Source organism: Paramisgurnus dabryanus, chromosome 2 (assembly GCF_030506205.2).
Source record: "Paramisgurnus dabryanus chromosome 2, PD_genome_1.1, whole genome shotgun sequence".
NCBI classification, from domain to species: domain Eukaryota; kingdom Metazoa; phylum Chordata; class Actinopteri; order Cypriniformes; family Cobitidae; genus Paramisgurnus; species Paramisgurnus dabryanus.
This window is the reverse complement of record NC_133338.1, coordinates 53,632,079-53,655,598: the sequence shown is the minus strand read 5'-3', so window position 1 is coordinate 53,655,598 and position 23,520 is coordinate 53,632,079. Positions and strand designations below refer to the sequence as shown.

Genomic DNA, 23,520 nt, shown 5'->3' with positions numbered 1-23,520 from the left:
TTTTAGACAAAAAAAAAAACCATACAATTTAAGTGAATGTGTGGTTAATGCAAGCAAAAATATCTGCCAATGGGGTGGGAAAATTCAGCTTGAATTAAGTGTTTAAGAAAAAAGAAAACTTATTTCAAGATTTTTTTTTCTCATCCCATTGCCAGATATTTTTGCTTGTGTTAGCACAAATTCACTTAAATTGTATATTTTTGTCTAAAAACTAGACTTATTTTCTTAGGTCATTTATTTTGTGCATCAAGAAAATGCATCTTGATTTAAGAATTTTTAGATATTTCTACTAAAAAACAAGACCAAAATACTAAGTAAGAAAGGCATTTTTTGCAGTGAAGTACTGATAAAAAGGTTTGTTTTAGCGCTCTCTACTGGCTTACTGCTGTAATGACCTTGTATACTGAATGGGGATATATTAAAAAACAAATTTTGTTGGCAATTTTGCTGCATTCACTCACAACAAGTAAAGCTTTGATATATTTACGGTAGGACATTTTCAAAGTATCTTCATGGAACATGTTATTTACTTAATATCCTAATGATTTTTGCTGTATACCCCTACAAAAATTAACCATGTTTTTTGTGGTAAAGGTGTAGTTAACCATGTCTTTTTGGTGTATTTATTACTATTAGCAAAACCATCGTTTTGACTATGCTTTTTGAAAACCATGCATTACAAAACCATGGTTATTTTGTAGTAACCATGGCTTTACTACAGTTACAATGTTTTTATTTTATTTTAACTGTAGTTAAAAATCTATAATTTTGTCCAATGCAGTGTATTTTTGGCCATTTTCTACAAATATACCCGTGTGACTTACGACTGGTTTTGCAGTCCAGAGTCACATGTAGTCTGTCTATGAGTAACCCACTAGCCACAATAAACTTGAATTTGGTTGAATTTTGCCTCGTTTTATCCTCGACATCTGGCTTTGGTTTGAATGGCATTTACAGCTATTTGTCTTTTAAACATAAAATTGCTTGCTGGGATGAAGTTTTACTTCAAATTGACATCAAGAGACAAAACTGGCCATCAAATGGCATCACGCAGTTTGCAATGCAAGTAAAATGTGACAGAACGTTCAGCTTTGAGTGATCTATCCTTTATATCAGGAGCGATGACCTCGCCAAACTGACTCAAAGGGGTTTCTGTGCAATCTGTCCATATTTGAACATAAAAGAGAAAATAAGGAAGAACCAAAACAAGCACGCTTCCTTTTCTGCCTATGTGCATTGAATGTTTTGATAGTTATGAATGACAGCGATAAATAACCAGAAGCCCCTCCCACTTCTGAAGAAACAGGAAGTGACACGTCTGCTGAAGAGTTATGTGGGGCTACTTATGGGCGTAGCTCAGAAATACAGAGAAGAAGAGAGGTAGAGTGACAGGAGGAATGAAGAAATAGACAGATGAAAGCTGATGGTCTGAGTTTGTGGAGCAGGATGAGACTTCACACTCAGTTCTCAGACAGTGAAAGGGTCAAAGCGGCCTGAAGTGCTGATTCTTCATCGATACTGTAGTCCTACAAACACACACAAGTGGGAAAATCTCATGAAATCAGTCAAGGCGTTATGTAAAAAGAGTTGAGCATGTAAAGTATAATATCTCTGTGTCTTCTAACCACAAATGTGTCGTAGGAGAACTTGTGTCGGTGTAGAAGATGCTGCAGAAAGTTGGAGCTCTTGTAGCTGGGGTCACCCCAGGGCATTGCAGAACATACTGGACAAACCTACACACAAGAAGCACAGGACACACTTATAATCACGCCAAAAAACTTTGCGTGCCTACAACAGGTGCTGATTTTAATGAGAACCGTCTTTAAAGTCCCCCTGTGGTGAAAATAGACTTTTTATTGTTGCCTATGTGGAGTTTTTAATATGCAAATTCAACAAAATTGCTCCAAATCCGCCTTTGTTTTCTACATCACAAACATGCAACCAATCACATCATCACAGTTAAACGAGTGGATCAGTAGTTCGAGTCATAGATATTATGTATGGTGTCGCATAGACAGCGAGCATGTGCAGTTTGAATGCTCTAAAATAGGCACGGAAAAATATGACAACTCACATATGTATTGTCTCGAACTGCTGAATGTACACAGCATCTATGTACATATATATCTATGGTCTGAGCTGGTGCAATTGAGTGGGGGGAACTAATTAGCATATTCATAGATCCATGTATAGATGGATTTCAGTCATGCGACCTTTTACGTCATGCCGCCATCTTTAGGACCTACCGAGTACCAGTAGGTTATTGACAAGCATTGGCTACCTTGCTACGATTTACGGATTTCTTATCTTTTACTGTCTATGATTCTTACGGATACAGTAAAGGGCTACGAAAGACAACATGTCGCATCTCGATGTTCGCTGCTACTGAACTACCACAATTTTACAACATGAGAAGGCGCGACACAACATGAAACTTTGCTCGAAGTATCACCTGGATCTCTACACATGAACGCGAGCATTGAGAACATTGTTTGTGTACACAGAGTTTAGTAAAAATAAAGGTTTTGTACAACTGACTTTGGATGTAATGATGTCCACTCGTCATCTCTGCCAGACGTAAATAATCGATTTCCGAATGTGAATGAATGAATCTCATATGAGCCTCCTTTTTCAACTAGAAGGTCAATATTGTTTTTCACTTGCGACAAAACAACGAACTATCCGTGCATTTTTATGGAACTATGCTTTAGGAGATATCAATCTTTACTCTCCTCCCTCCTTACGTCGAAATTGGAGATCGATACATCTTGACTGGGAAGAAGGCGGCGAGCGGCGCCAAATCATCCAAAGTCAGTTGTTCAAAACCTTCTTTTTAGTTAAATCTGTGTTCACAAACAATGTTCTCAATGCTCGAGTTCACGTGCAGAGACACAGGCGATACTTCGAGCAAAATATCATGTTGTGTTGAGCCGTCTTAGTGTTGTTAAAATAGCGATTTTGATGCTCACAGCCAATTGAAGGCATAGCTTCTAGTTCTTTTGCGACCACTTCAGGTTCTCAAAATGGCGGAAGACAAATGAGTGACGTCAGCTGATATCCATGTATACTAAAGGTGTGTCTCAATCCGTTCCATAGCTCCTGAGGTTGTAAATCAGTATATTGTGTATGCAGGTTCGGGCACTGGTAAGGACCCTAACTCATATCACATTAGGACACTGTTCACTTATTTTTCAGTGACGTGGCTGCTTAATGCTGCGTTCACACCAGGAAGAAGCGTCAAGTGTGAGTGATTTCAATGTTAAGTCAATGTAAAGACGCGTTGACACGCATCTGGAGGTCTCGTGGCATGAATGAGGCGTTTGGCGTGGGACGGTACAACGACTTGAGCATTGCTGCAGGAAATGCGCGAGTAGAAAATTTTTAACTTTGGCGGAAAAGCGCGCCGCGTTAAACCATCAGGAGCTTGCTCTAGTAGTGACGTGATTACAGGAACCTAGCAGATTCACAGAATGTGAATTTCTGCGTGAATGTTTCGATGACTAGAATTTCACGCACAAATAAAGCGAGTACACTCAAAATGTTCAAACGTCCAACTTTGAGAGGTAGATGCAAATTTGACGCGTCTGGTGTGAACCCAGCATAAGTGCTTTGTGATTATTTACAGCTGTTATTCATCAACAACCCGCAAAACCAACATCTCCCTGACTTAATTTTTAAACACTTGTTAAAGTATATTGTGCAAAACACTTTCATTATTCTCTTACATATCCATGCATAAATTTGGAGGAATATTACATTTAAATATTAAGTAAGTAGATTGTGGTCACTTCCTGTTTAGCAATGTATGTTTATATTAAAACTTAAACAAATGTTTGTCTTTATAAAAGTAGTGTCGCATTTCATGAAGTTTATTGAGTTGGCTCACGCGATTTTTGGTTGGAAAGCTTCAGAAAAGATCATGATTTTCAGTAAGAGAACATAGGGACCATCAATGCTCACTGGTTTTTGCGTACCATTGTGGGAATTCTTAAGGAACGAATGTTCCAGTGCACTGGATTGAGACAGCCCTTAAAGGAAAACACCATCGTTTTCCAATTTTTTAAAATGTTCTTACCTCAACTTAGACAAATGAATACATACCTATCTTTTTTCAATGCGTGCACTTAATCTTTGTACAGCGCGTCATGAATGTGTTAGCATTTAGCCTAGCCCCATTCATTCCTTGGGATCCAAACAGGGATGAATTTAGAAGCCACCAAACACTTCCATGTTTTCATTATTTAAAGACTCTTACATGAGTAGTTACACAAGTAAGTATGGTGGCAAAAAATAAAACTTTTGTTTGGAGCCATAGGAATGAATGGCGCTAGGCTAAATGCTAACACATTCCCAAGGTGCTGTACAAAGATTAAAAGTGGACGCATTGAAAAAAGATAGGTATGTATTCATTCATTTAAGTTGAGGTAAGAACACAGTAAAATATTGAAAAACGGTGGTGTTTTCCTTTAAAATGATCAGTGTCCAGACTACTGAACAAGGGAGCTGATTGAGACACAGCCTAAATGTGGCGAGGGTGTTGAGTTTAGTAATCGTTCAAACCACTTCTGTAAAGGATTTCGGGTTCGGTGCACGTGTACCGAATGCAGTTTTTAACAGCAGCTAACAGTGGCCTTGTATCTTGATACATCAAATCCGAATTTTCACACAAACATATTAAGTGGCAGACGGCAACTTTGTTTAGCAAAGCCGCAAAAGTCAAAACGTTTTTTTCATTCAACTGCACTACTTTCTATTGCTTTTCTATGTAAATGCGTGCTAGACTGACGTGTTTGACCTTTACATGAGCGTTTCACGTCTTTTGCTGTGCGTGGGCGCTGAGTTTTAAGACACAGTGTTAAGTTAAAAGAATTTCAACTTTTGTAGGTAATGCAGCTCATCAATGTCAGGTCCCGAACAGTGGGCCAATCAGGAAACCCCAGAGGCGGGACAAGCGTTGCAAAGTTTTGTTTACAGTAGAAAGTAGGCATGGCAATTTCCGTTATTCCCTCGTTTCATTATATTTATTTTATTTAAACCAATTAGATGTTTTATAAAATTTACAAATGTCATGTTTACAAATGTTAATAATAAACGTCAAGTAATTTTATGTTTTGCATCCCCTAACTGTCCTGAAACTGAACTGAAAAGTGACTTAAAAACTGAGTTACATACCGACCGTGAATTTTGTGTACCGTAACACCTCTAATAGAGTAACATTCAAGCTATTTTTAAAGCATGAAGAAGTTATTATCACAGGAATTTTTTTTACATATGCTGATTTGATGTTTTAAAGTATATAATTAATCAACAACAGGGGGACTTTAATTCATAATGAAAGTAATTCAGCTATAGAGTGCACTGACCGCTGCTTTACTGCATGACTTGAAGGTGCTGGAGGGTTGAGAAGAAGTCTTGGATGATTTTTTGACACTCACCACTTTGTTGGGATCATTGCGATGGTTTTCCATGCAGTGCTTCACTAGCTCCTGCTGGTCCAGGTTGCGAGCGCCACAGTAAGGACACACAAATGTGGAACGGTTTGGAATATTGCTGTTAATGGGAAAAGAGAAAAATGTTTAATATTACCTGAAATTACCTTGTCCCAAAAGAAATAACAGGAATACAGAAATCTGCAGACACCTGAGGGTCTTTGAAGGTACTGAGGGGGTCTGTGGACTAAAAAATAAAAAATATTCATTAAAAATTAAAAAGTGTGTTTCTAAACATGGTTAACATGCTCTATAGCTTTATGTGTTTGATAATATTTTATATAATCAGTTGTTTTTTAAACAGCATAAAAAATCATTAAACATGAAGATGCACATTAAAAGTAAATGCGTTTCTGTAGAAAATACATTAGCAGGATGAATCTAGGACATCTCAAAATAGTTAATTAAGAAACTAGGTCAATGCTAGTGTAGCATAATGTAATAATGTTTGTTAATATTTTTAATGAAAGTTATTATACACTGTTACACAGCAAATCTAACAGGAGTTGCATAACAAACTCATCTCATGAAAAATGCATATGAAACGATCAAAAAACCTTCTGTTCACATTTATTCTCAGTTCAAGTTAAAAATAATGCATCATAGTTAACAACAAAATATATATTATGTATGTTATGTAAAACCCCGGCTAAAGCCACATAATCTAATTATGAAATGTAGGGGGCAAAGTAGTCATGACCACCACAAAAATAAAAGTAAAAAAATGTTTAAAAAAACAGTGATTATTGATGACGAGTTAGCTCGTCAATTAAGAAAAAAAGGCATTTATTTGAAAGCATTCCTTTGCACGCTATGCAGCAGTTAAGCACAGGGCATTGTAAATGTGTAATACAATTTTTCATGTTTTCAATGTGGTAACTTTACAAATACACATTGTTGGTCATATCATGGACATTTCTCTGGTGCACGTTAATCAAATAAAGTAAGAGTTTGTTTTCTCTAAACATTTGGATGAGATCACCACTCTTGTCAACCCCTTTCCTCCAATCACACGGCTTCATTCTTCATACATTTTTTTCCGGTGTTGCCAAGTAAGCAGTTTCCCACAAATTTGGACTATTTTTAAACTAGTTGTTTTTCCAGCGGGTAAAAGTGAACAGATTGTGTTTATCTCAGCTGTAAATCTTACAGTAAGATGATTTTATATATGAATAATTTTGATATTTAAGCCAAAGTCATTTAGCAGGTTTTGTTACGCAGATCTGGCAACCACGATTGCTACATGCAAAATGCATCGTATTATGTTTCCTTCATGTGCTATCATAAATACGAGTTTCCTAGGTAAAAATTGCACATAAACACCCTCTGATCTTGTGTTTATAAGTTTTGAACCCAAATTTAAAATGGGAATAAATCACATTTACCCGAGACACACACACAAACAAGTATGAACCTGGTGTGCCCTCCAATCTTCAACAAGCTTGTAATCACAACTTCGTAAGTAGGAATTATCAAATTTCCGACAGCACACGAAGGCAGCATTAAATCCCTGACTGACTGCACATTGTGTGCATTTATGTTCGGGACACACACACACTTGTACACAAAGCACCTCAATGCAAATAAAATAGTGTATGCAGGACGACGCAGGAGTCTTTTTGTGCAGCGTTTCCACAAAGACTGCGATAAACAGCTATGATGCAAGACCACTGCGCAGGAATACATAAGCATGCTTTGAAGAGCTAATGAATTCATAGCCTTTTCTTCCTCCTGTGCTTCAAAGGAACAGTGAAGCACGATGCACACAACTGGACTTTTATCGGCTTTCTGTTATGAGTGTCTGTTAACCGCTGTCAGACATCAGTTTGACATCTCTAGATCTACAGTATAGTATATCTAAAGCGATGGCCTTAAGAAAAGAATGCATCTCTAGAGAATAAAACGCGTCCTGGATACATAAAATTTAACTCTGAATGTTTTTCCAGAAAGCTGTGAGTCATAAGACCGCATTTGACTTGAGTCATGTGGGATCGGCTACTCTTTAGGGAAAACTAAAAGATAACGGCGTGGAAGGGTAAACCAGGCACTGGCTCGTAATTTTATGTGGTTTGAAAACCCAGCATAGACGGTGATTTTAAATAAGGCCTGGACCGCTGATAAACATCTGAGAAAATGAGGTGTTGTTTTATACCTGGGAATGGGTTGTGAGGTGGGGACCACTGGCATAAACTTTGGGCAATTGGCCATCTGTTCCTGAACCTTTGTGCAAGATGAGATGTGCGACCTCATTTTGACCAAAGTGACCTAAAATTCAGAAGAGCAAAATGTGATTAGTACATTATCACCTCCATTAACATACAATTAGTGCATGTTACTTTATTATTTCTTATGGGGGGTACACACCAAACCCAAAGCGTCACAATCTTCGCTCTACATTACTCGTGGGATTTAACTTCATGTCATACAATTTTTTTTTGATTGAGTTGAATATTTTCAACTTGCGTGAAGATGCGTTTGAAGCGAATAGCACGTGTTTTCGCAGCAAACGCAATGCCCAATTTGCGTCATTGCATTGACTTTATATGTAATCTACTCGGGCAAATTGTTGAATTCGCGTTTATGGTGTACGCCCCATTAGGGGGCATTTACACAACAACTTTTTTATCCAAAAACGAAAAATTTCACGTGATCTGGATGTGAAAAAGACTTTTTGAAGACTTTTTCAACTTTTAAAGATGGGGTTCAATATGCAAACTTTTAAAAACAATGCCTCTCTGTGTAAACTAGGAAAATGTGAATCTTTAATTGGTAATGTGATGTCATGTGCACGTGTTTAGTCTACAGACATGCGTGAGTTTAACCAAAACAACAAAGGACTGTATTTGTGCTGCTCAAGATGCTGAGCTTAATAACAACAAAGTTTACACATTTTTTTTTGGTTTATAGTCCAGGGTCACTTGTAGTGATAAACCTACCTCATGTCCGTCAAAAAAAAGTTCAATGCCTGTTTTTATTGTAGTTGTGCAAACATTAGAGCTGGGTAAAAAATATAGATTCTCCAATTTTAATCGATCAAAACAATATTGATTTGGAAATCCTACATTGTAACGAAAGTTTATCATTTGCACGTGTTTTAAGCCTTGCCAATTTAAATATTTAAAGGAACAATATGTAGGATTGTGGCCAAAACTGGTATTGCAATCACAAAACGTGTGGCTAAAACTGGTACTGCAATCACACAGCTGGTGGCCAATATACAAAAGGACAACATAAACATCAGTTGAGGGCTGCAACTCCACTTTTTAAATGATAATACCCTGGCTAGACCACTGTTGTTAGTGATATAAGTATTTGAAATGAAAATGATTTTTTAACGTCTAGTGACATATCAGGGCCATTTAATGAATAACTGATATAAATTTCTTACATACTGTTCCTTTAAGCAAAAAAAGATAATGTGTTGAACGAATATATTTACACAAAATTATTTCAAAATGCCGCAATCATCCTTGTAAACGTAGTCTGCTGTGTGAAAGAAAATGCATGTGTAACAATATATTGGATCCGTGCATTACATGTACAGTCTTGTTCAAAATAATAGCAGTACAATGTGACTAACCAGAATAATCAAGGTTTTTAGTATATTTTTTATTGCTACGTGGCAAACAAGTTACCAGTAGGTTCAGTAGATTCTCAGAAAACAAACAAGACCCAGCATTCATGATATGCACGCTCTTAAGGCTGTGCAATAGGGCAATTAGTTGAAAGGGGTGTGTTCAAAAAAATAGCAGTGTCTACCTTTGACTGTACAAACTCAAAACTATTTTGTACAAACATTTTTTTTTCTGGGATTTAGCAATCCTGTGAATCACTAAACTAATATTTAGTTGTATGACCACAGTTTTTTAAAACTGCTTGACATCTGTGTGGCATGGAGTCAACCAACTTGTGGCACCTCTCAGCTGTTATTCCACTCCATGATTCTTTAACAATTCATTCACATTTCTTGGTTTTGCTTCAGAAACAGCATTTTTGATATCACCCCACAAGTTCTCAATTGGATTAAGGTCTGGAGATTGGGCTGGCCACTCCATAACATTAATTTTGTTGGTTTGGAACCAAGACTTTGCCCGTTTACTAGTGTGTTTTGGGTCATTGTCTTGTTGTAACAACCATTTCAAGGGCATGTCCTCTTCAGCATAGGGCAACATGACCTCTTCAAGTATTTTAACATATGCAAACTGATCCATGATCCCTGGTATGCGATAAATAGGCCCAACACCATAGTAGGAGAAACATGCCCATATCATGCTCCATGCTTCACTGTCTTCACTGTGTACTGTGGCTTGAATTCAGAGTTTGGGGGTCGTCTCACAAACTGCCTGTGGCCCTTGGACCCAAAAAGAACAATTTTACTCTCATCAGTCCACAAAATGTTCCTCCATTTCTCTTTAGGCCAGTTGATGTGTTCTTTGGCAAATTGTAACCTCTTCTGCACATGCCTTTTTTTTAACAGAGGGACTTTGCGGGGATTCTTGAAAATAGATTAGCTTCACACAGACGTCTTCTAACTGTCACAGTACTTACAGGTAACTCCAGACTGTCTTTGATCATCCTGGAGGTGATCATTGGCTGAGCCTTTGCCATTCTGGTTATTCTTCTATCCATTTTGATGGTTGTCTTCCGTTTTCTTCCACGTCTCTCTGGTTTTGCTCTCCATTTTAAGGCATTGGAGATCATTTTAGCTGAACAGTCTATCATTTTTTGCACCTCTTTATAGGTTTTCCCCTCTCCAATCAACTTTTTAATCAAAGTACGCTGTTCTTCTGAACAATGTCTTGAACGACCCATTTTCCTCAGCTTTCAAATGCATGTTCAACAAGTGTTGGCTTCATCCTTAAATAGGGGCCACCTGATTCACACCTGTTTCTTCACAAAATTGATGACCTCAGTGATTGAATGCCACACTGCTATTTTTTTGAACACACCCCTTTCAACTAATTCAACTAATTGCCCAATTGCACAGCCTTAAGAGCGTGCATATCATGAATGCTGGGTCTCATTTGTTTTCTGAAAATCTACTGAACCTACTGGTAACTTGTTTGCCACGTAGCAATAAAAAAATATACTAAAAACCTTGATTATTCTGTTAGTCACATTGTACTGCTATTATTTTGAACAAGACTGTAGGTCTTAAAGGAATATTTCACTCTTATAAATAAAAATTCTGATTATTTACTCACCACCATGTCATACAAAATGTTGATGTCTTTCTTTGTTCAGTCAAGAAAAAATTATGTTTTTTGAGGAAAACATTCCAGGATTTTGCTCATTTTAATGGACTTTAATGGACCTCAACACTTAACAGTTATAATGCAGTTTAAAATTGCAGTTTCAAAAGACTCTAAACGATCCCAAACGAGGCATAAGAGTCTTATCTAGCAAAACGATTGTTATTTTTGGCAAGAAAAATAAAAAAGATGCACTTTTAAACCACAACTTCTCATCTTCCTCCGGTCATGTGACGTGCCAGCGCGACCTCACGTAATATGTTGGGGTCCATTAAAGTCCATTAAAATGAGAAAAATCCTGGAATGTTTTCCTCAAAAACACATAATTTCTTCTGGACTGAACAAAGAAAGACCTCAACATTTTGGATGAAATGTTTGTGAGTAAATTATCTGGATTTTTTTAAAGAAAATTGACTAATACTTTAAAAAACTTAATTTGTGAACTGAAGAAAGTCAAAGACAAACACCTTGGATAACATGGGGTGAGTAAATTATCAGGATTTTTTATTAAAGTGGAGTAATCCTTTAAAGTGACAAAACAGATTTTTTTAACGAAATATTGATAACTAATTGATATTGGTCCGAATTGAGACCATATATTTAAAAAATAATCAAATTGAATCATCAAATTGGTAATAATACCCGGCCCTAGTAAACAATGCTTTAATTTAGGCAGCGTCTTCTATGAAGTTCCCACACAGTTAATAATAATAAATAAATGATATACAGTCCTGCAAGAGTCATAAAAAATATTTTTTTAATTTTGAATACACAGAAAATGTTTCTAGTTATGCACAAATATTTCATCATCAGCTAGAAATTGATCTTCTGTGAGTATTATTGTCTATAAAATGAGATCATGAATAAAAGACGCCGAATCACAAATTTCATACGAGCCAGTTTTGGAGCCATGTTAGTGCTTAGAAGAAAGAAAATTACAAAGATATTTCAATATTAACAGTGCAGTAAAATACTTGGTTCATTATGGTTTTATATGTCATGATGTCATGCTGTTATGTTACTAAAAGCAGGTTAACCTATTTTGTTTGTTTATTGTGTGTAACATGATGGATTTGTTTGATTCACCTTTTTGCTGCAACCCCTGCACGGGGCTTTATATGAAGAGAGCTGTTTCTCCACGCTGGAGGATTTGTCCACTTTCTTTGGATCGAAGGGCATACGGCAGAGAGGACAGAGCGGTGATGTGACCTGCAGACACGGCTGAAGACAGTCGCCACAAAAACTGTCAAGACACACATGCATAAACACACATTAGAGATGCCATCACCCCGGCTGTGGGCTCTGGGCTTCACAACTACAGCTGGCTACAGAAACTCAGTATTGTTAACAGTAATCGAATAAAACAACAGTAATTTGATTCATTACAACAGACTGAAAGGAAAGGTTCACCTACGCTACATGTTTTGGTCAAATTAAGACATTATTGCACAAATGCATGCAGACAAAGCGTTTTTTTTCCCCATCATTCTCGGTTTATTAGTCAGCGTATCTGCCCATCAGAACCAACACAATTCATGGTAGCATGACTCAGCACAGAACCATAATACATGGAAACATCAGCACGAAAAAAGTTGTGAAGTTGCGATGGCAGATCTGTCAGCTTCTGACAGATGAGGCAGGACTTTATAGGGCCGCAGGAGCAATGAATCATTCGCGGTTTATCCGCCAGACATACGCCTTGTTTTATGGCACTGTCGGATCCAGGGCTGAGCGAGAGTTCCTCCATCAGCATCTCGGTGACCGAGTCATGGGAAATTGAAGCTAAGGTCATTGGTGAGAGTAGTGTAAGGTCCTTAAATGATATAAAAGAGAAATGTTGATGCTGTAATAATTTCAACATCTATGAACTTGAGTTGCACCCACGATTCGGTCATGTACTCATGAAGCAGAGCCATACCAGAGAAGAAGACACATGTTTCACAAGTATTGCAATTACGCCACATCGTGCAGATGAAGTGTCATCAAGATTTGAAGTAAGAACTTGAAATTATTCAACAGATGGCTTGGATGCAGGCTTACCATCTATACTAAATTTTAAATCTGGTTTGTCAGATGTTTTGTAAAATGGATTTTGAATAATTGGGACTGGATGCACCACCACATCTATATGTTTTAAAATCTGCTGCATTTTTCTTTCTAGAATTTGACATCATTTCTATTCATAAATGTACACATGTTTGTGTCGATTAGAGCTGCAATCCATGACATTGGCCTCTCTATCGCCATCTCTGTTTGAAACATAAAAGTTCAGATATTTCTGGAGTCATTTTCTGTGCGTCCATTGTGCTTCGCTCCGCTCTTCTGTGCAAATGAATCTGATGTCTGTAGCTGGGATTCCATCGAAACGTGAAGCAAATCTTTTTAAAATTCGCAAAACAATTAGTTGCGAATTAGTTGCGTTTCCATCAAGTTGTTCGAGCGCATGACGGTGGTATTGGTAACCTTATAACCAACAGTAAACAAAACAAAGCACACTTGGAGACAAGACTGCATTTAGTTACGATTGAAATTATTCACATAAGTCAAAAACCACATCAAACAAGCATAAAACTTTTTTGCGAATTAAGGGATTTTTATCGAAAGTGGACGCTTCCATCATTCGTTTCTTATGCAAATCTTCGAAAAGCGCAAAAAATCAGGGTGATGGAAACCTAGCTTATGATAATCGCATCAGAGCGGATCTGTCATCATTACATCCACATGACAGTTACAAGTACTTCCTAAAAGGAAGTCATATATCCAATAAACTACATATATGCCGCGTTTGTTATGAATATATGAAAACGTAAATGTTTTAACATAAATGCCTAACCTGTTAAAGAGCACCTATTTCATTGATAAAAACAACATTATTTTGTGTATTTGGCATAATGCAATGTGTTCAGGTGGTTTATGGTTAAAACACATTATTTTCCACATACCGTAAAATCAGCTTTTACTGTTTTAACAATAGATGACTTCCCAAATGTAAGGATGTAAGAAATTGACATGTTTACATGATATTCCCCAGATGATCATCACTTAAAACTTTATAGATTAATTGCTGCCATCAAGTTTAAGTTCAAGGTATACAGTAGGGTTGCCGTGGTGACGTAATTTTCCCACCGGTTAATCGGCGCGGCACAAACTCGGTGATCCCGGTATCAACGGATGGGAGGGGCTTATAAATGCGCATGCAGATGTGCACATTTTACTTTCACTTTTGAATTACGCAACTGTTTAAATACAGCGCTTGCGTAAGCTGGGTTAAATCGCGTATGAATTTGCGTGCAATGCGAGTGCAACAGCTGGTTTACTTAAGTGCTTGAGTCAATGTGCGCAGGTAATTCTCACAGAACCCGCCAGTCCCAAGCAGAGCAACCGGCTACTTATCCATAAAAGCGCTGCTTGAATGATTGGTTTAATATTTTTCTTGATGAAAAACACAACAACAAAACGATCTCGCTAATATCAAACATCATATATGTATATTATAACAAAAACGAGTAAGCACGCGGCTTCTGTCATCATCTGGTCAGTCAGCTCGCCTCGCAAACTCTGACAGAAATAAATTAAATCTGACACTGGCTACTCTGTGACTTGACGCGCGTTCAGCTCCGCTAAATTCAGTCAGCAGACACATTCAATTGTAAGTGTTTGCTCTCTCTAACGAAACTAAATTATTTAATTAGATGAAAATAACAAAACGACGGTGAAAGACGGTGTCGCGGTGGGCAAGTGATATAACCGGTGAGAGGCTGAAGCACCGGTTATCACCGTTTCACCGACTATCGCGGCAAGCCTAGTATACAGTCTTATTGGTATATCATGACATCATTGTGTTTGAGTTTATCAATAAGAGCGAATGAAAGCAGGTGGTGTTGGTGAGTTACAGTAGGCTTGTCCCATCTGCCTCTTCTTTCTCTACAATCCCAGTTTTTATGGCTTGAAGTGGAGCAGGATGGCAGGATTTTCCTCCCTTAAGAGAATGGAGGATCTACAGATCTGTAAACATGGACAGAATGTTCTGGACCGGACGTCTGGATATCTGCAATAACGCCGAATGGGAATCTGCCAGGTTTAGACTGGGCTTTATTAAGCAGCACTATGTAAACATATGAACTAGAACAGAGATCTACAAGTCAGTGTTTAAATGTATTCATTATCCGAATGGCTTTTGGAAAAAATTGTATGCAGTATGTCTACTGTGCACAAAATGCAAATTGTCGGATAAGTCAACTAGAGTATACAAACAGGTGAAGTATACAACCAGAGCACATTACATTAGACATGGTCTTCCACAATGCAATGCACTACACATGACAGGACCTTTCAGTCTCACGTATACTGAAGCTGTGGGAACCATGGCATCTTTGAATTGACAAGGACCACACAAGAGTCCATATGTCTGACACGTAAATCAACCAATCACGTTTAGGGGCATGGAGATGTCTCAACAACAACAACAGACACTGACAAACATGTTAAAATATCTCATTTAGATTCCACTAACTGCTTTAAGCAAAACTATTGGATTTCTATTAAAAACATAATGCTGTCAACCTCGCATACTTCGATTAGACGAATTTGTGGTGATTCTAGGCGGACCCTTAAGGGGCGTGCACACCAAAACATTTTTACACGGCTAAAAACGCAAGGAAGACGTTGACTTGCCAGCTTGCTCTGATACTTCTGCTTTGTCAACGGTTGGTTGTTGTGATATTTGTTCCACCCCTCCTCCACTGTGATTGGACGGCTGAAGAAGTGACATTGATGAGTCGAGCATTTCACCCAAAGTTGCGAATTTTTCAACTCTCGGCACAAAAAAACAGAGCGCCGGCTCACGGACAAAACCCCGTCTCCTTAAAGGTGCAGTGTGTAAATGTAGTGGTGAGGTTGCGAAATGCAACCAATGGCTCAGTCCACTGCTCTTCCCTCGCTTTTGAAACGTATAAAGCTACGGTAGCCACCACCGGAAAAACATGTCATTGACGGAGACAAATTAATAAAAAAGTTTGTCCGTTAAGGGCTTCTGTAGAAACATGGCGGCACAAAATGGTGACTTCTACATAAGGGGACCCTCTGTGTATGTAGATAAAAACGTATCATTCTAAGGTAATAAAAAGGTCATTATTAAAAGGTCTATGTTACACCCCTGATCATATAGTTTTGTATATTATTTAGCATTTCTGTCAAGAGATTCTTTTAAAAATTACACACTGCACCTTTAAAGAACATGACACACACGTCTCCTTGGAAATTTTGTATAATTCAACCAACCAGAGGATGACTTTGAATCTGGTGAAACATTTCCAGTTAAGTGTGCCCTATGCATCATACATTGCAGCTGAGCCAACATGACACTTGAGGCTGAGATTACTACGTTTGATCAGACTACCAGAAAGTATGACATTTTCAAACAAAACTGGAAATTGCTAAATAATCATACTTATTTCTGAGATTGTAAATCTCAAACAGCCCACATACAGGGTTATGGGTACTTAAGTGACCAACTGGAGAAAGATTTATGGGCTTTAAAATGTCACATTGCCATCAAAGAGAGAAAACACAAAATAATATACTACTGTGCTTTTGTCCAAATGCAAAGAATAACCCAAACAAAAACTTGCAACATCAAATTCACACTGCGTTCTGCATTTATGAAAAGATGTTTTAATTTTGAATTGGTGGTGGCACATGGCTCATGAGGGTTATTGTTGTTTGGGGTCCTCTTTGCAAAACATTTCTATGCTGTCACCAGAATAATTTTCCTTTCAAAGACAGCAGACATCTCCTGCAGCTCTTTAGCAGTGGAAGATAAAGAGATGATGTGATTGTTCTTCAGGTCAGAAACAAAGATGTAATGACTCTCATACGGCTTATTTATTAATATTTATCATACAATTAATACTGAAGACAATTCTGTGTCCACACAATTCAACATTTATTTAAACATGTTTGCAGACCGTCTTAAACTGGTAACAACAGATGTGACATTATTAATTTAGATTATAGTCTTATTAATAGGCTATAACCATCCGCACCTCTCTCTCGACCATTATCTCGCTCAATATATCATGATTAATGCTTTGGTGTCTCAGTTTGCTTTGGTGAATAATTCAGGAGGTTTCTGAAATCCAAAGTAAACTCAAACGTGTTTGAGTGTCAATGAAATGGAAACTACACATCTGACACTACATATACGCTGGCTAGATCTTAAAAACATCTTATCTTCTGAACAACAGAGGAAAAAGGCAACACAACCGATGTTGGAGACAAAGAACCCAGCAGTCTAAAGAGACTTTCACACCAACAGTGAGAAGTCATTTTCAATGAAAGGTGGAGACTTGAGATGATGTGCGAGACAACGACAGCTGGAAATGAAAGAAATGTACCTGGGAAGCCCCCCTATGTATGAGTCTTTATTACAACATGTCAACACAAAGATGAATTAAACTCAATGACCCGATCACAGAGGAATATTGTCAATAATGACTTTAATGTCAACCAAGCTGTCACGTGACTCCAGAAGACAATATAGCACAAAATACCCTTAGACCACAAGAGTAGAGATGATTACCAATTAAATGGTTACCACATCATTTTTTTATTACGTTTAACCACGCCAGTGTCACGGCTAAATAACCCCTGTCCACCATCAACCAATGTAAGCAATAACATGAGACAAACACATTCATTCACATCTGCTCCCATGTGTTTGTGATGACAGCGCTTCACTGACTGAATTTAAATCCAAAAAATGTTCACATTTAGAAAAATCTAGTTGTACTGAAACCTTAACATTTCTTTAGACAGATCCATCTTTTTTATTCATTTTGCATTAAAGGCACACAAGGCAAGTCTGAGTATTATTTGTCTACTAGCTCCCCCTAGTGTCTGGGAGTAAATGCGTTCTATATCTAAGACTATACGAGACTGAAGGACACCGGGTCGGATACAGCGAACTTGCAAGTGGGGTATTCTTCCTACAGACGGTAGGGGCGGGCGAGAGAGTCTTCATTCGTCATGTAATGAGTCATTTAACCATATACCGACTTACGAAGATGATTTATTAACATAAAAATGCTGCCTTGTGTCCCTTTAAATGATGTGATACGATAAGTTTAAAGCTTGTTTCTGTGATTGCTATGAGCACAGGTGATGTGCAGCGTTACTCCTGGGTCATAAAGTACACCATATTTCAACACAACATATGCAGACAGATGACTTCTGAAAATATGATTTACTCACTTGTGTTTTATCTGAACTAGATTTCTACATTTATCTCACGAACCCAAATGTGCCATGATTAATGTAATTTATTTGAGGTTTATGCGAACAAAAGTGAAAGAAAAATCTATTTTAAATTTGGTTTGCATCAATACTTTTTTTTTACTTTTCTAGAAATTGTTCACAAAACCATGATAATATTGATAATCGTGGTGATTTTGGTCACTATTACCTTGATGTAAAGTTTCATACATAGAGAAAGAGATAATAAGAGATAACAAAATTTTTTTTTATTAATGGGTGAACTACTGTTTAAAATGATTGCACAGTCTAAACATGCCATACAGGGAAAAGGAAGACACCAACAAGACATAACAACTAGCAGAAATGTGCTTTAAATCACATCTGCCACTCAGATACGCTTTTACTGAGGGATCTGAACCAAAGCACAAAAGAGAGAGAGAGAGAGAAAGCAAGAGATAAGAACGATAAAGAAACAGAGCAAGAAAGAGAGAAATTAAAGGTCAGCTAATATAGCAATTTTACAGATGTCTCAGGAAGTTTCAGGCCCAAATACCCTATGGATGATTTATTATACCATGTTAAAACTCCATTTTTGGGTGTGCAGAAAAAAAGTGCTGTTTTAGTGTGTGTCTCTCTCTCTTCAAATACAAATGAGCTGCTGCTTTTGTCCCTGTTTACTGTTATTTATACTGAAAGAATGCAACATTTTTATCAAGACCTTAAGTCCTTTCGTCATTGTCCTTTATAACGTAACAGCATTTCTCAAGGGAAATGGTATTTCACAAGAAATATCGCAACATTCAACAGTAGAATTGCACACCGCATATTTTCTTAATAAAATTGCAGCAGCAATTTTAAACATCCGAAGTTCCGAACATCTACATTTTTCATCACAGTGAACCATTGGATGCAATTACCATTTGGGGCCCTATTTTAACGATCTAAGCGCATTGTCTAAAGCGCACAGCGCAACGTCTAAATGGGCGTGTCCGAATCCACTTTTGCTAATTTAACGACGGGAAAAATTGTTTTTGCGCCGAGCGCATGGTCGAAAAGGGTAGGTCCTATTGTAATGGGAGTATTTTGGGCGTAACGTGCAGTAAACCAATGAGAGTCACAGCTCTCATCCCCTTTAAAAGCCAGTTGCGCTGGCGTTATGTCTAATCCCTATTTAGATGACGGACTTTGTAAACTGAAAAACTAAGCGGAGGAAGAAGATCCCCAGCTTAAGATTAATGTTAAATAATTAGGCTATGTTGTTTTTCCACTTGTATTGAAATTGTTTTTTTTTATTAAAACCTTTAAAACCCGTTTTCTTTTAGTCATGGAAGTAAAAAGCAGGCTTATAATTGCTTTAAATGTATGGCTATCCAATATCATCAAAAAATAATTTACAAGTATGTAAGATAAGGTTTGTACTCTAAAAATACTTTATTTGTAACAAACAGGAGATAAAGAATTTACAAACGGCTCTCCTCACGTTTCAGCACTTTGGACAGCGTTTTTTTTTAGCAAAGAGTTTTTTTAAGCATGACTTAAAAATGTTTCTCACCTCACCATATCCACAGGTACAGAGTAATCATATACAATAAATCCGTGAGGTAGCATTAAAAAACATTTAAAAACAGACGCATTTGTTTAAAGCAAAGCATTTATTTACTTACCAGGCTACAGGTGAAGGAGCTCTTTGTGCCTTCTAACGTCTCATAATTAGTCCTCATTTATGTCCAAGAGACTCAATAATAATCTTTTACATTCAATCCTTTAATCTTTCATATTTAAAAGCGTTTTTGTGCTGCTGCGCATTCATGTACCTTGTGATAAGCAAACCCGCGTTGTCCTCCCGTGTATAGGCGCATTTTACTAATGCGCTCTTTAAATAACATAAAACACATTGCGCCATTGACTTTAGACTTTAGACCAGGTTTTTGTTGGTCAATGGCGTAGGCTATTTTAGTTGCCTCAAAATAGCAACGCGCCAACAATGCGCCTGAACACACCTCGTTTTCAGACCAGAACGCCCATGGGCGCAAAAGGGGGCGCAAATGCATTTGCTATTTAAACAACGCGGCGCTAAACGTGAAAATTAGGGTGGAAACTAGCAAAAGACACTTGCGTCGCGCATTGCGCTGCATTGCGCCGGGTGTAAGATAGAGCCCTTGGTATTGAAATCGTATCTAAGTTGTATAAGTGCATCTCCAATTTAAATAAGCTAAGAGAATAAGAAGGTAACGTATGCTATTGAGTTATAGCTACAACATATTACTTGAAGTTTTAATTATAAGTAGATGTTAATAATTACAATTATTCAACCAAACATAACACCTTGTCACACTCATATCATTCAAAACCAAAAGGTTTATTCATGTTGAACAAAAGATGTTCTGAATATAAAAGAACAAAAACGTCCAAATGACTCATGTGCTATATTTAAAGTCTTATGAAATCATACCATAGTTATGTGTGACAGAAATGCAATAATTATTTGTCATATAAAGACGATTAATAAAGAAAATGTAACATTACATGATCCTTGATCAATTAAACCAGAAAATCTCTTAGTTCTGAATTAATTAAACAAATCGAAAAATGACATGAAATAGAAATCAAAGGCTATAAAAGGATAAATCTGCAGGGAAATCCTCCTACTCTTGAGATGAGCCACAGCGTTGCTCATTGCATTAAAGTGTTTTCATGTCAGTGTGGGAGTTTAGTGCACAGCTGAAGAGAGAATCACCAAATCCAGTGCAGATTATTATATATGAGGGCAATAAAGCAATCAATGTGCCAAAAATCTCACCTGTATCTCTGGATGAAATATGCTGTACAGTCATCGCAGAAGTATAAACTGGACTTAATACTAGAGCTAGTATGGGTTAGGGATTTGAACCAACAACTTTGGTCTGTAAATTTTCTCTACTGTTTGCTCTCCAGGCATGAAAGATTGCTCAAATCATACGGCTCATGAAAGAGCGGTGAGGCGATTACTTGTGTAAGTGAGAAACCAGACATGACTAAACCTGCATGAAATTCATGCTAACAAAATTCTGACCTAAACACTGCAGATTTCCAGAAATTGATCAATCACATATAGTTTAGTGCATATTAGGTATTTTACATCTTGCCTGTTTAGGTTTCTCTTTATTTTTAATAATATTATGACCATGGATTAGTTTTCATTTAGGTGACACCAACTATATCTTCTTACCAGATAAACAATGATTTGCTTTATTTTCATATCCTGATTTGATATTGAAGATTTAAATTTAACATGAATTAGAAGAAAAGAAATATCGCTGAGCAATAAAACAAGTGTTTGAAGGTCACTATGTTTCCCTCGAGCAGAAAAAGAGCAGAAAAAGGAAGGGGTAGTAAAGGGCAAGGGCAGTCCCAGTGTGCCCAGCAAAAGGGTGACGATCTGCCCAATAAAAGTGCTTATAAGGTTCTTCACAGCGATGCCATATAGAACATTTCCTGGTTCTTTAAAGAACCATTTAGTCTTTAAAGAACCTTTTCTTTTATACATTTTTATAATCTGAAACGTTTTTCACCCCTTTTGTGAACCAGAAAGGTTCTTCAGATGTTAAGGGTGCTTTAAAGAACCATTTAGACAGGAAAGGTTCTTCAATGGCATTGTTAAGCCCCTTTATTTTTAAGGCGGCATGCACACCAAGGCGTTTAAACGCGGCTGAAAACGCCAGACGGATGCCGACTGTAGGCGCTTGCTTACTTTTTATCAGCTGAGCGCTTGTAAACACTGGGGCAGTATAGTTTCATATACATCATGCGTGACCTTTCGATGTGCTTATGCAATTACGTAAGGTCACGCTGGGGCATCACACGTCGAGAAGCGGTCGTTTAAAGGTACTTATTTTGTATTTGTCTTGTCAAAAATGACTATCATTTTGCTAGATAAGACCCTTATGTCTTGTTTGGGAATTGTTGGGGTCCAATAAAGTTGATTAAAATTAGAAAAATCCTGGAATGTTTTCCTAAAAAAAAAAAGACATTAACAACTTGGATTACATGGGGGTGAGTAAATTATCTGGATTTTTATTATTATGAAAGTGGAGTAATCCTTTAAACGTGCACAGTAAAAGGGGTCTAGTGATTAATATTAATATGAGCTTCATGTAGCTTAATTATGAGAGTGTTAGCAACACAAACATCATGGGTTCGATCCTAGGAGGTTTATGCATAATATACAGGTCATGTATAAATTGAAGTCACTATCTATAAAAACACCTGAACAAATGAATAAATACAAATGTAAAACATTGGACAAAAAACTGTTCTTATTTAATGATTGAATCGATTCAAATGAACGATCGGTTTGTGAATCCGATGTTGGTGATTTTTTATCTTGGTAAAATCTTGCTCGCTTTGTTCTTTCAGCTGTCATAGGAAGTGCCTCAAAAAAAAAAAAAACAAGACTGCTCTTATGTCTGTTAATGTCGTTACTGTATCAATACTAAACAATAAAACAACATAAACACAATAATAATATCGGAAAATGTATGAGCAGATTAAAAATGTTAATGTCGAGCACTCATGGTCAAATCCAAAAGCTGACAAAAGAAACGATGTTATTGTTTTGAGTCTTGCGAGCACAAAAGGATGTAAACACGACACGGTGTTTAGTCTTTACAGGGAGATAAACCTAAAGCAATAATCAATAACGAAACAATAACAAAAATTAAATGCACATTCATATGTAAGAAGTGTGTTATTATCCCTCAGAGACAGACAAAAGATAACGGGACGTCATGCTCAAAACATCACGCGCACAGAAGTATGCATTCATGACAATGCCAAAGCGACCGATCCAAATGTATTTTTTTTACTATAAATGCCTAAAAAAACTGGATGGTAATCTAAAAACAACATTATACTTACGTATGGGCGCAGCTGGCGATGCTGACAGGTTTGTGGTAGACCTCCAGACAGATGGGACAGGAGAACTGACTCTCCAGACTCTCTCCAGGTGCGGCTGCAGCGGCTCCATTTTGCTGCTGATGCTGCTGTCTGAGCTGAGCAGCGGACACAAAATTGCGGAACATCGCCATTACAAACACGGAGCTCTGGCGCAGGATAATCCACCGTTTGTCGCGACGGGTTCCTGCGCTTTAACGTGTGAAAAAGCGACTAGACGGTTTATAGCACATCGGATGCGGCATCTGATTCAGTGCTGTTAACGCAAGAAGACACGCCGTTGTTCCGAAGAAGTAAACATTACATGGTAGCTTTAACGGAACGGGCGCAATATAGTTAGACGAAAGGGACGATGGGAGTTGTAGTTTAATCGTCTATTCTCGTCGTAGCATTTGTGTGAAATATAAACTACATTTCCCAAGCATTCCTCTCATTTCCAGAGTGAGCGTAGATATAAATGTAGCAATAAAACAAAGATTTACGTTGTTTATTAGAAATATCGACGTTAATGTATGTTTGTATATATCATAAATGATTATTATCAAAACAGTTTAAAACGGTTTTCAAAAGACTGATTTTAATGTGTATTATTT

At 37.4% G+C, this 23,520-nt stretch overlaps 1 protein-coding gene across 4 annotated transcripts; it reads right to left on the bottom strand.

Moving 5' to 3' along the window:
- Positions 1-155: 155 nt before the first annotated feature.
- rnf166 (ring finger protein 166) lies at positions 156-23,291 on the bottom strand. Of its 4 annotated transcripts, none has more exons than XM_065261725.2 (7): positions 22,892-23,291; positions 11,828-11,984; positions 7,642-7,754; positions 5,641-5,676; positions 5,364-5,550; positions 1,626-1,733; positions 156-1,526 (listed from the first exon to the last, which is right to left on the bottom strand). In XM_065261725.2, exons 1-7 carry the CDS (start codon positions 23,059-23,061, stop codon positions 1,461-1,463), a joined length of 837 nt encoding a protein of 278 aa, XP_065117797.1. In that variant the 5' UTR covers positions 23,062-23,291; the 3' UTR covers positions 156-1,460. The 4 variants fall into 4 exon arrangements, with proteins under 4 accessions (XP_065117797.1, XP_065117798.1, XP_065117799.1 ...); XM_065261727.2 differs by having other exon boundaries at positions 159-1,526; positions 5,436-5,550; positions 22,892-23,284; XM_065261726.2 differs by lacking the exon at positions 5,641-5,676.
- Between the last annotated feature and the right edge of the window lie 229 nt (positions 23,292-23,520).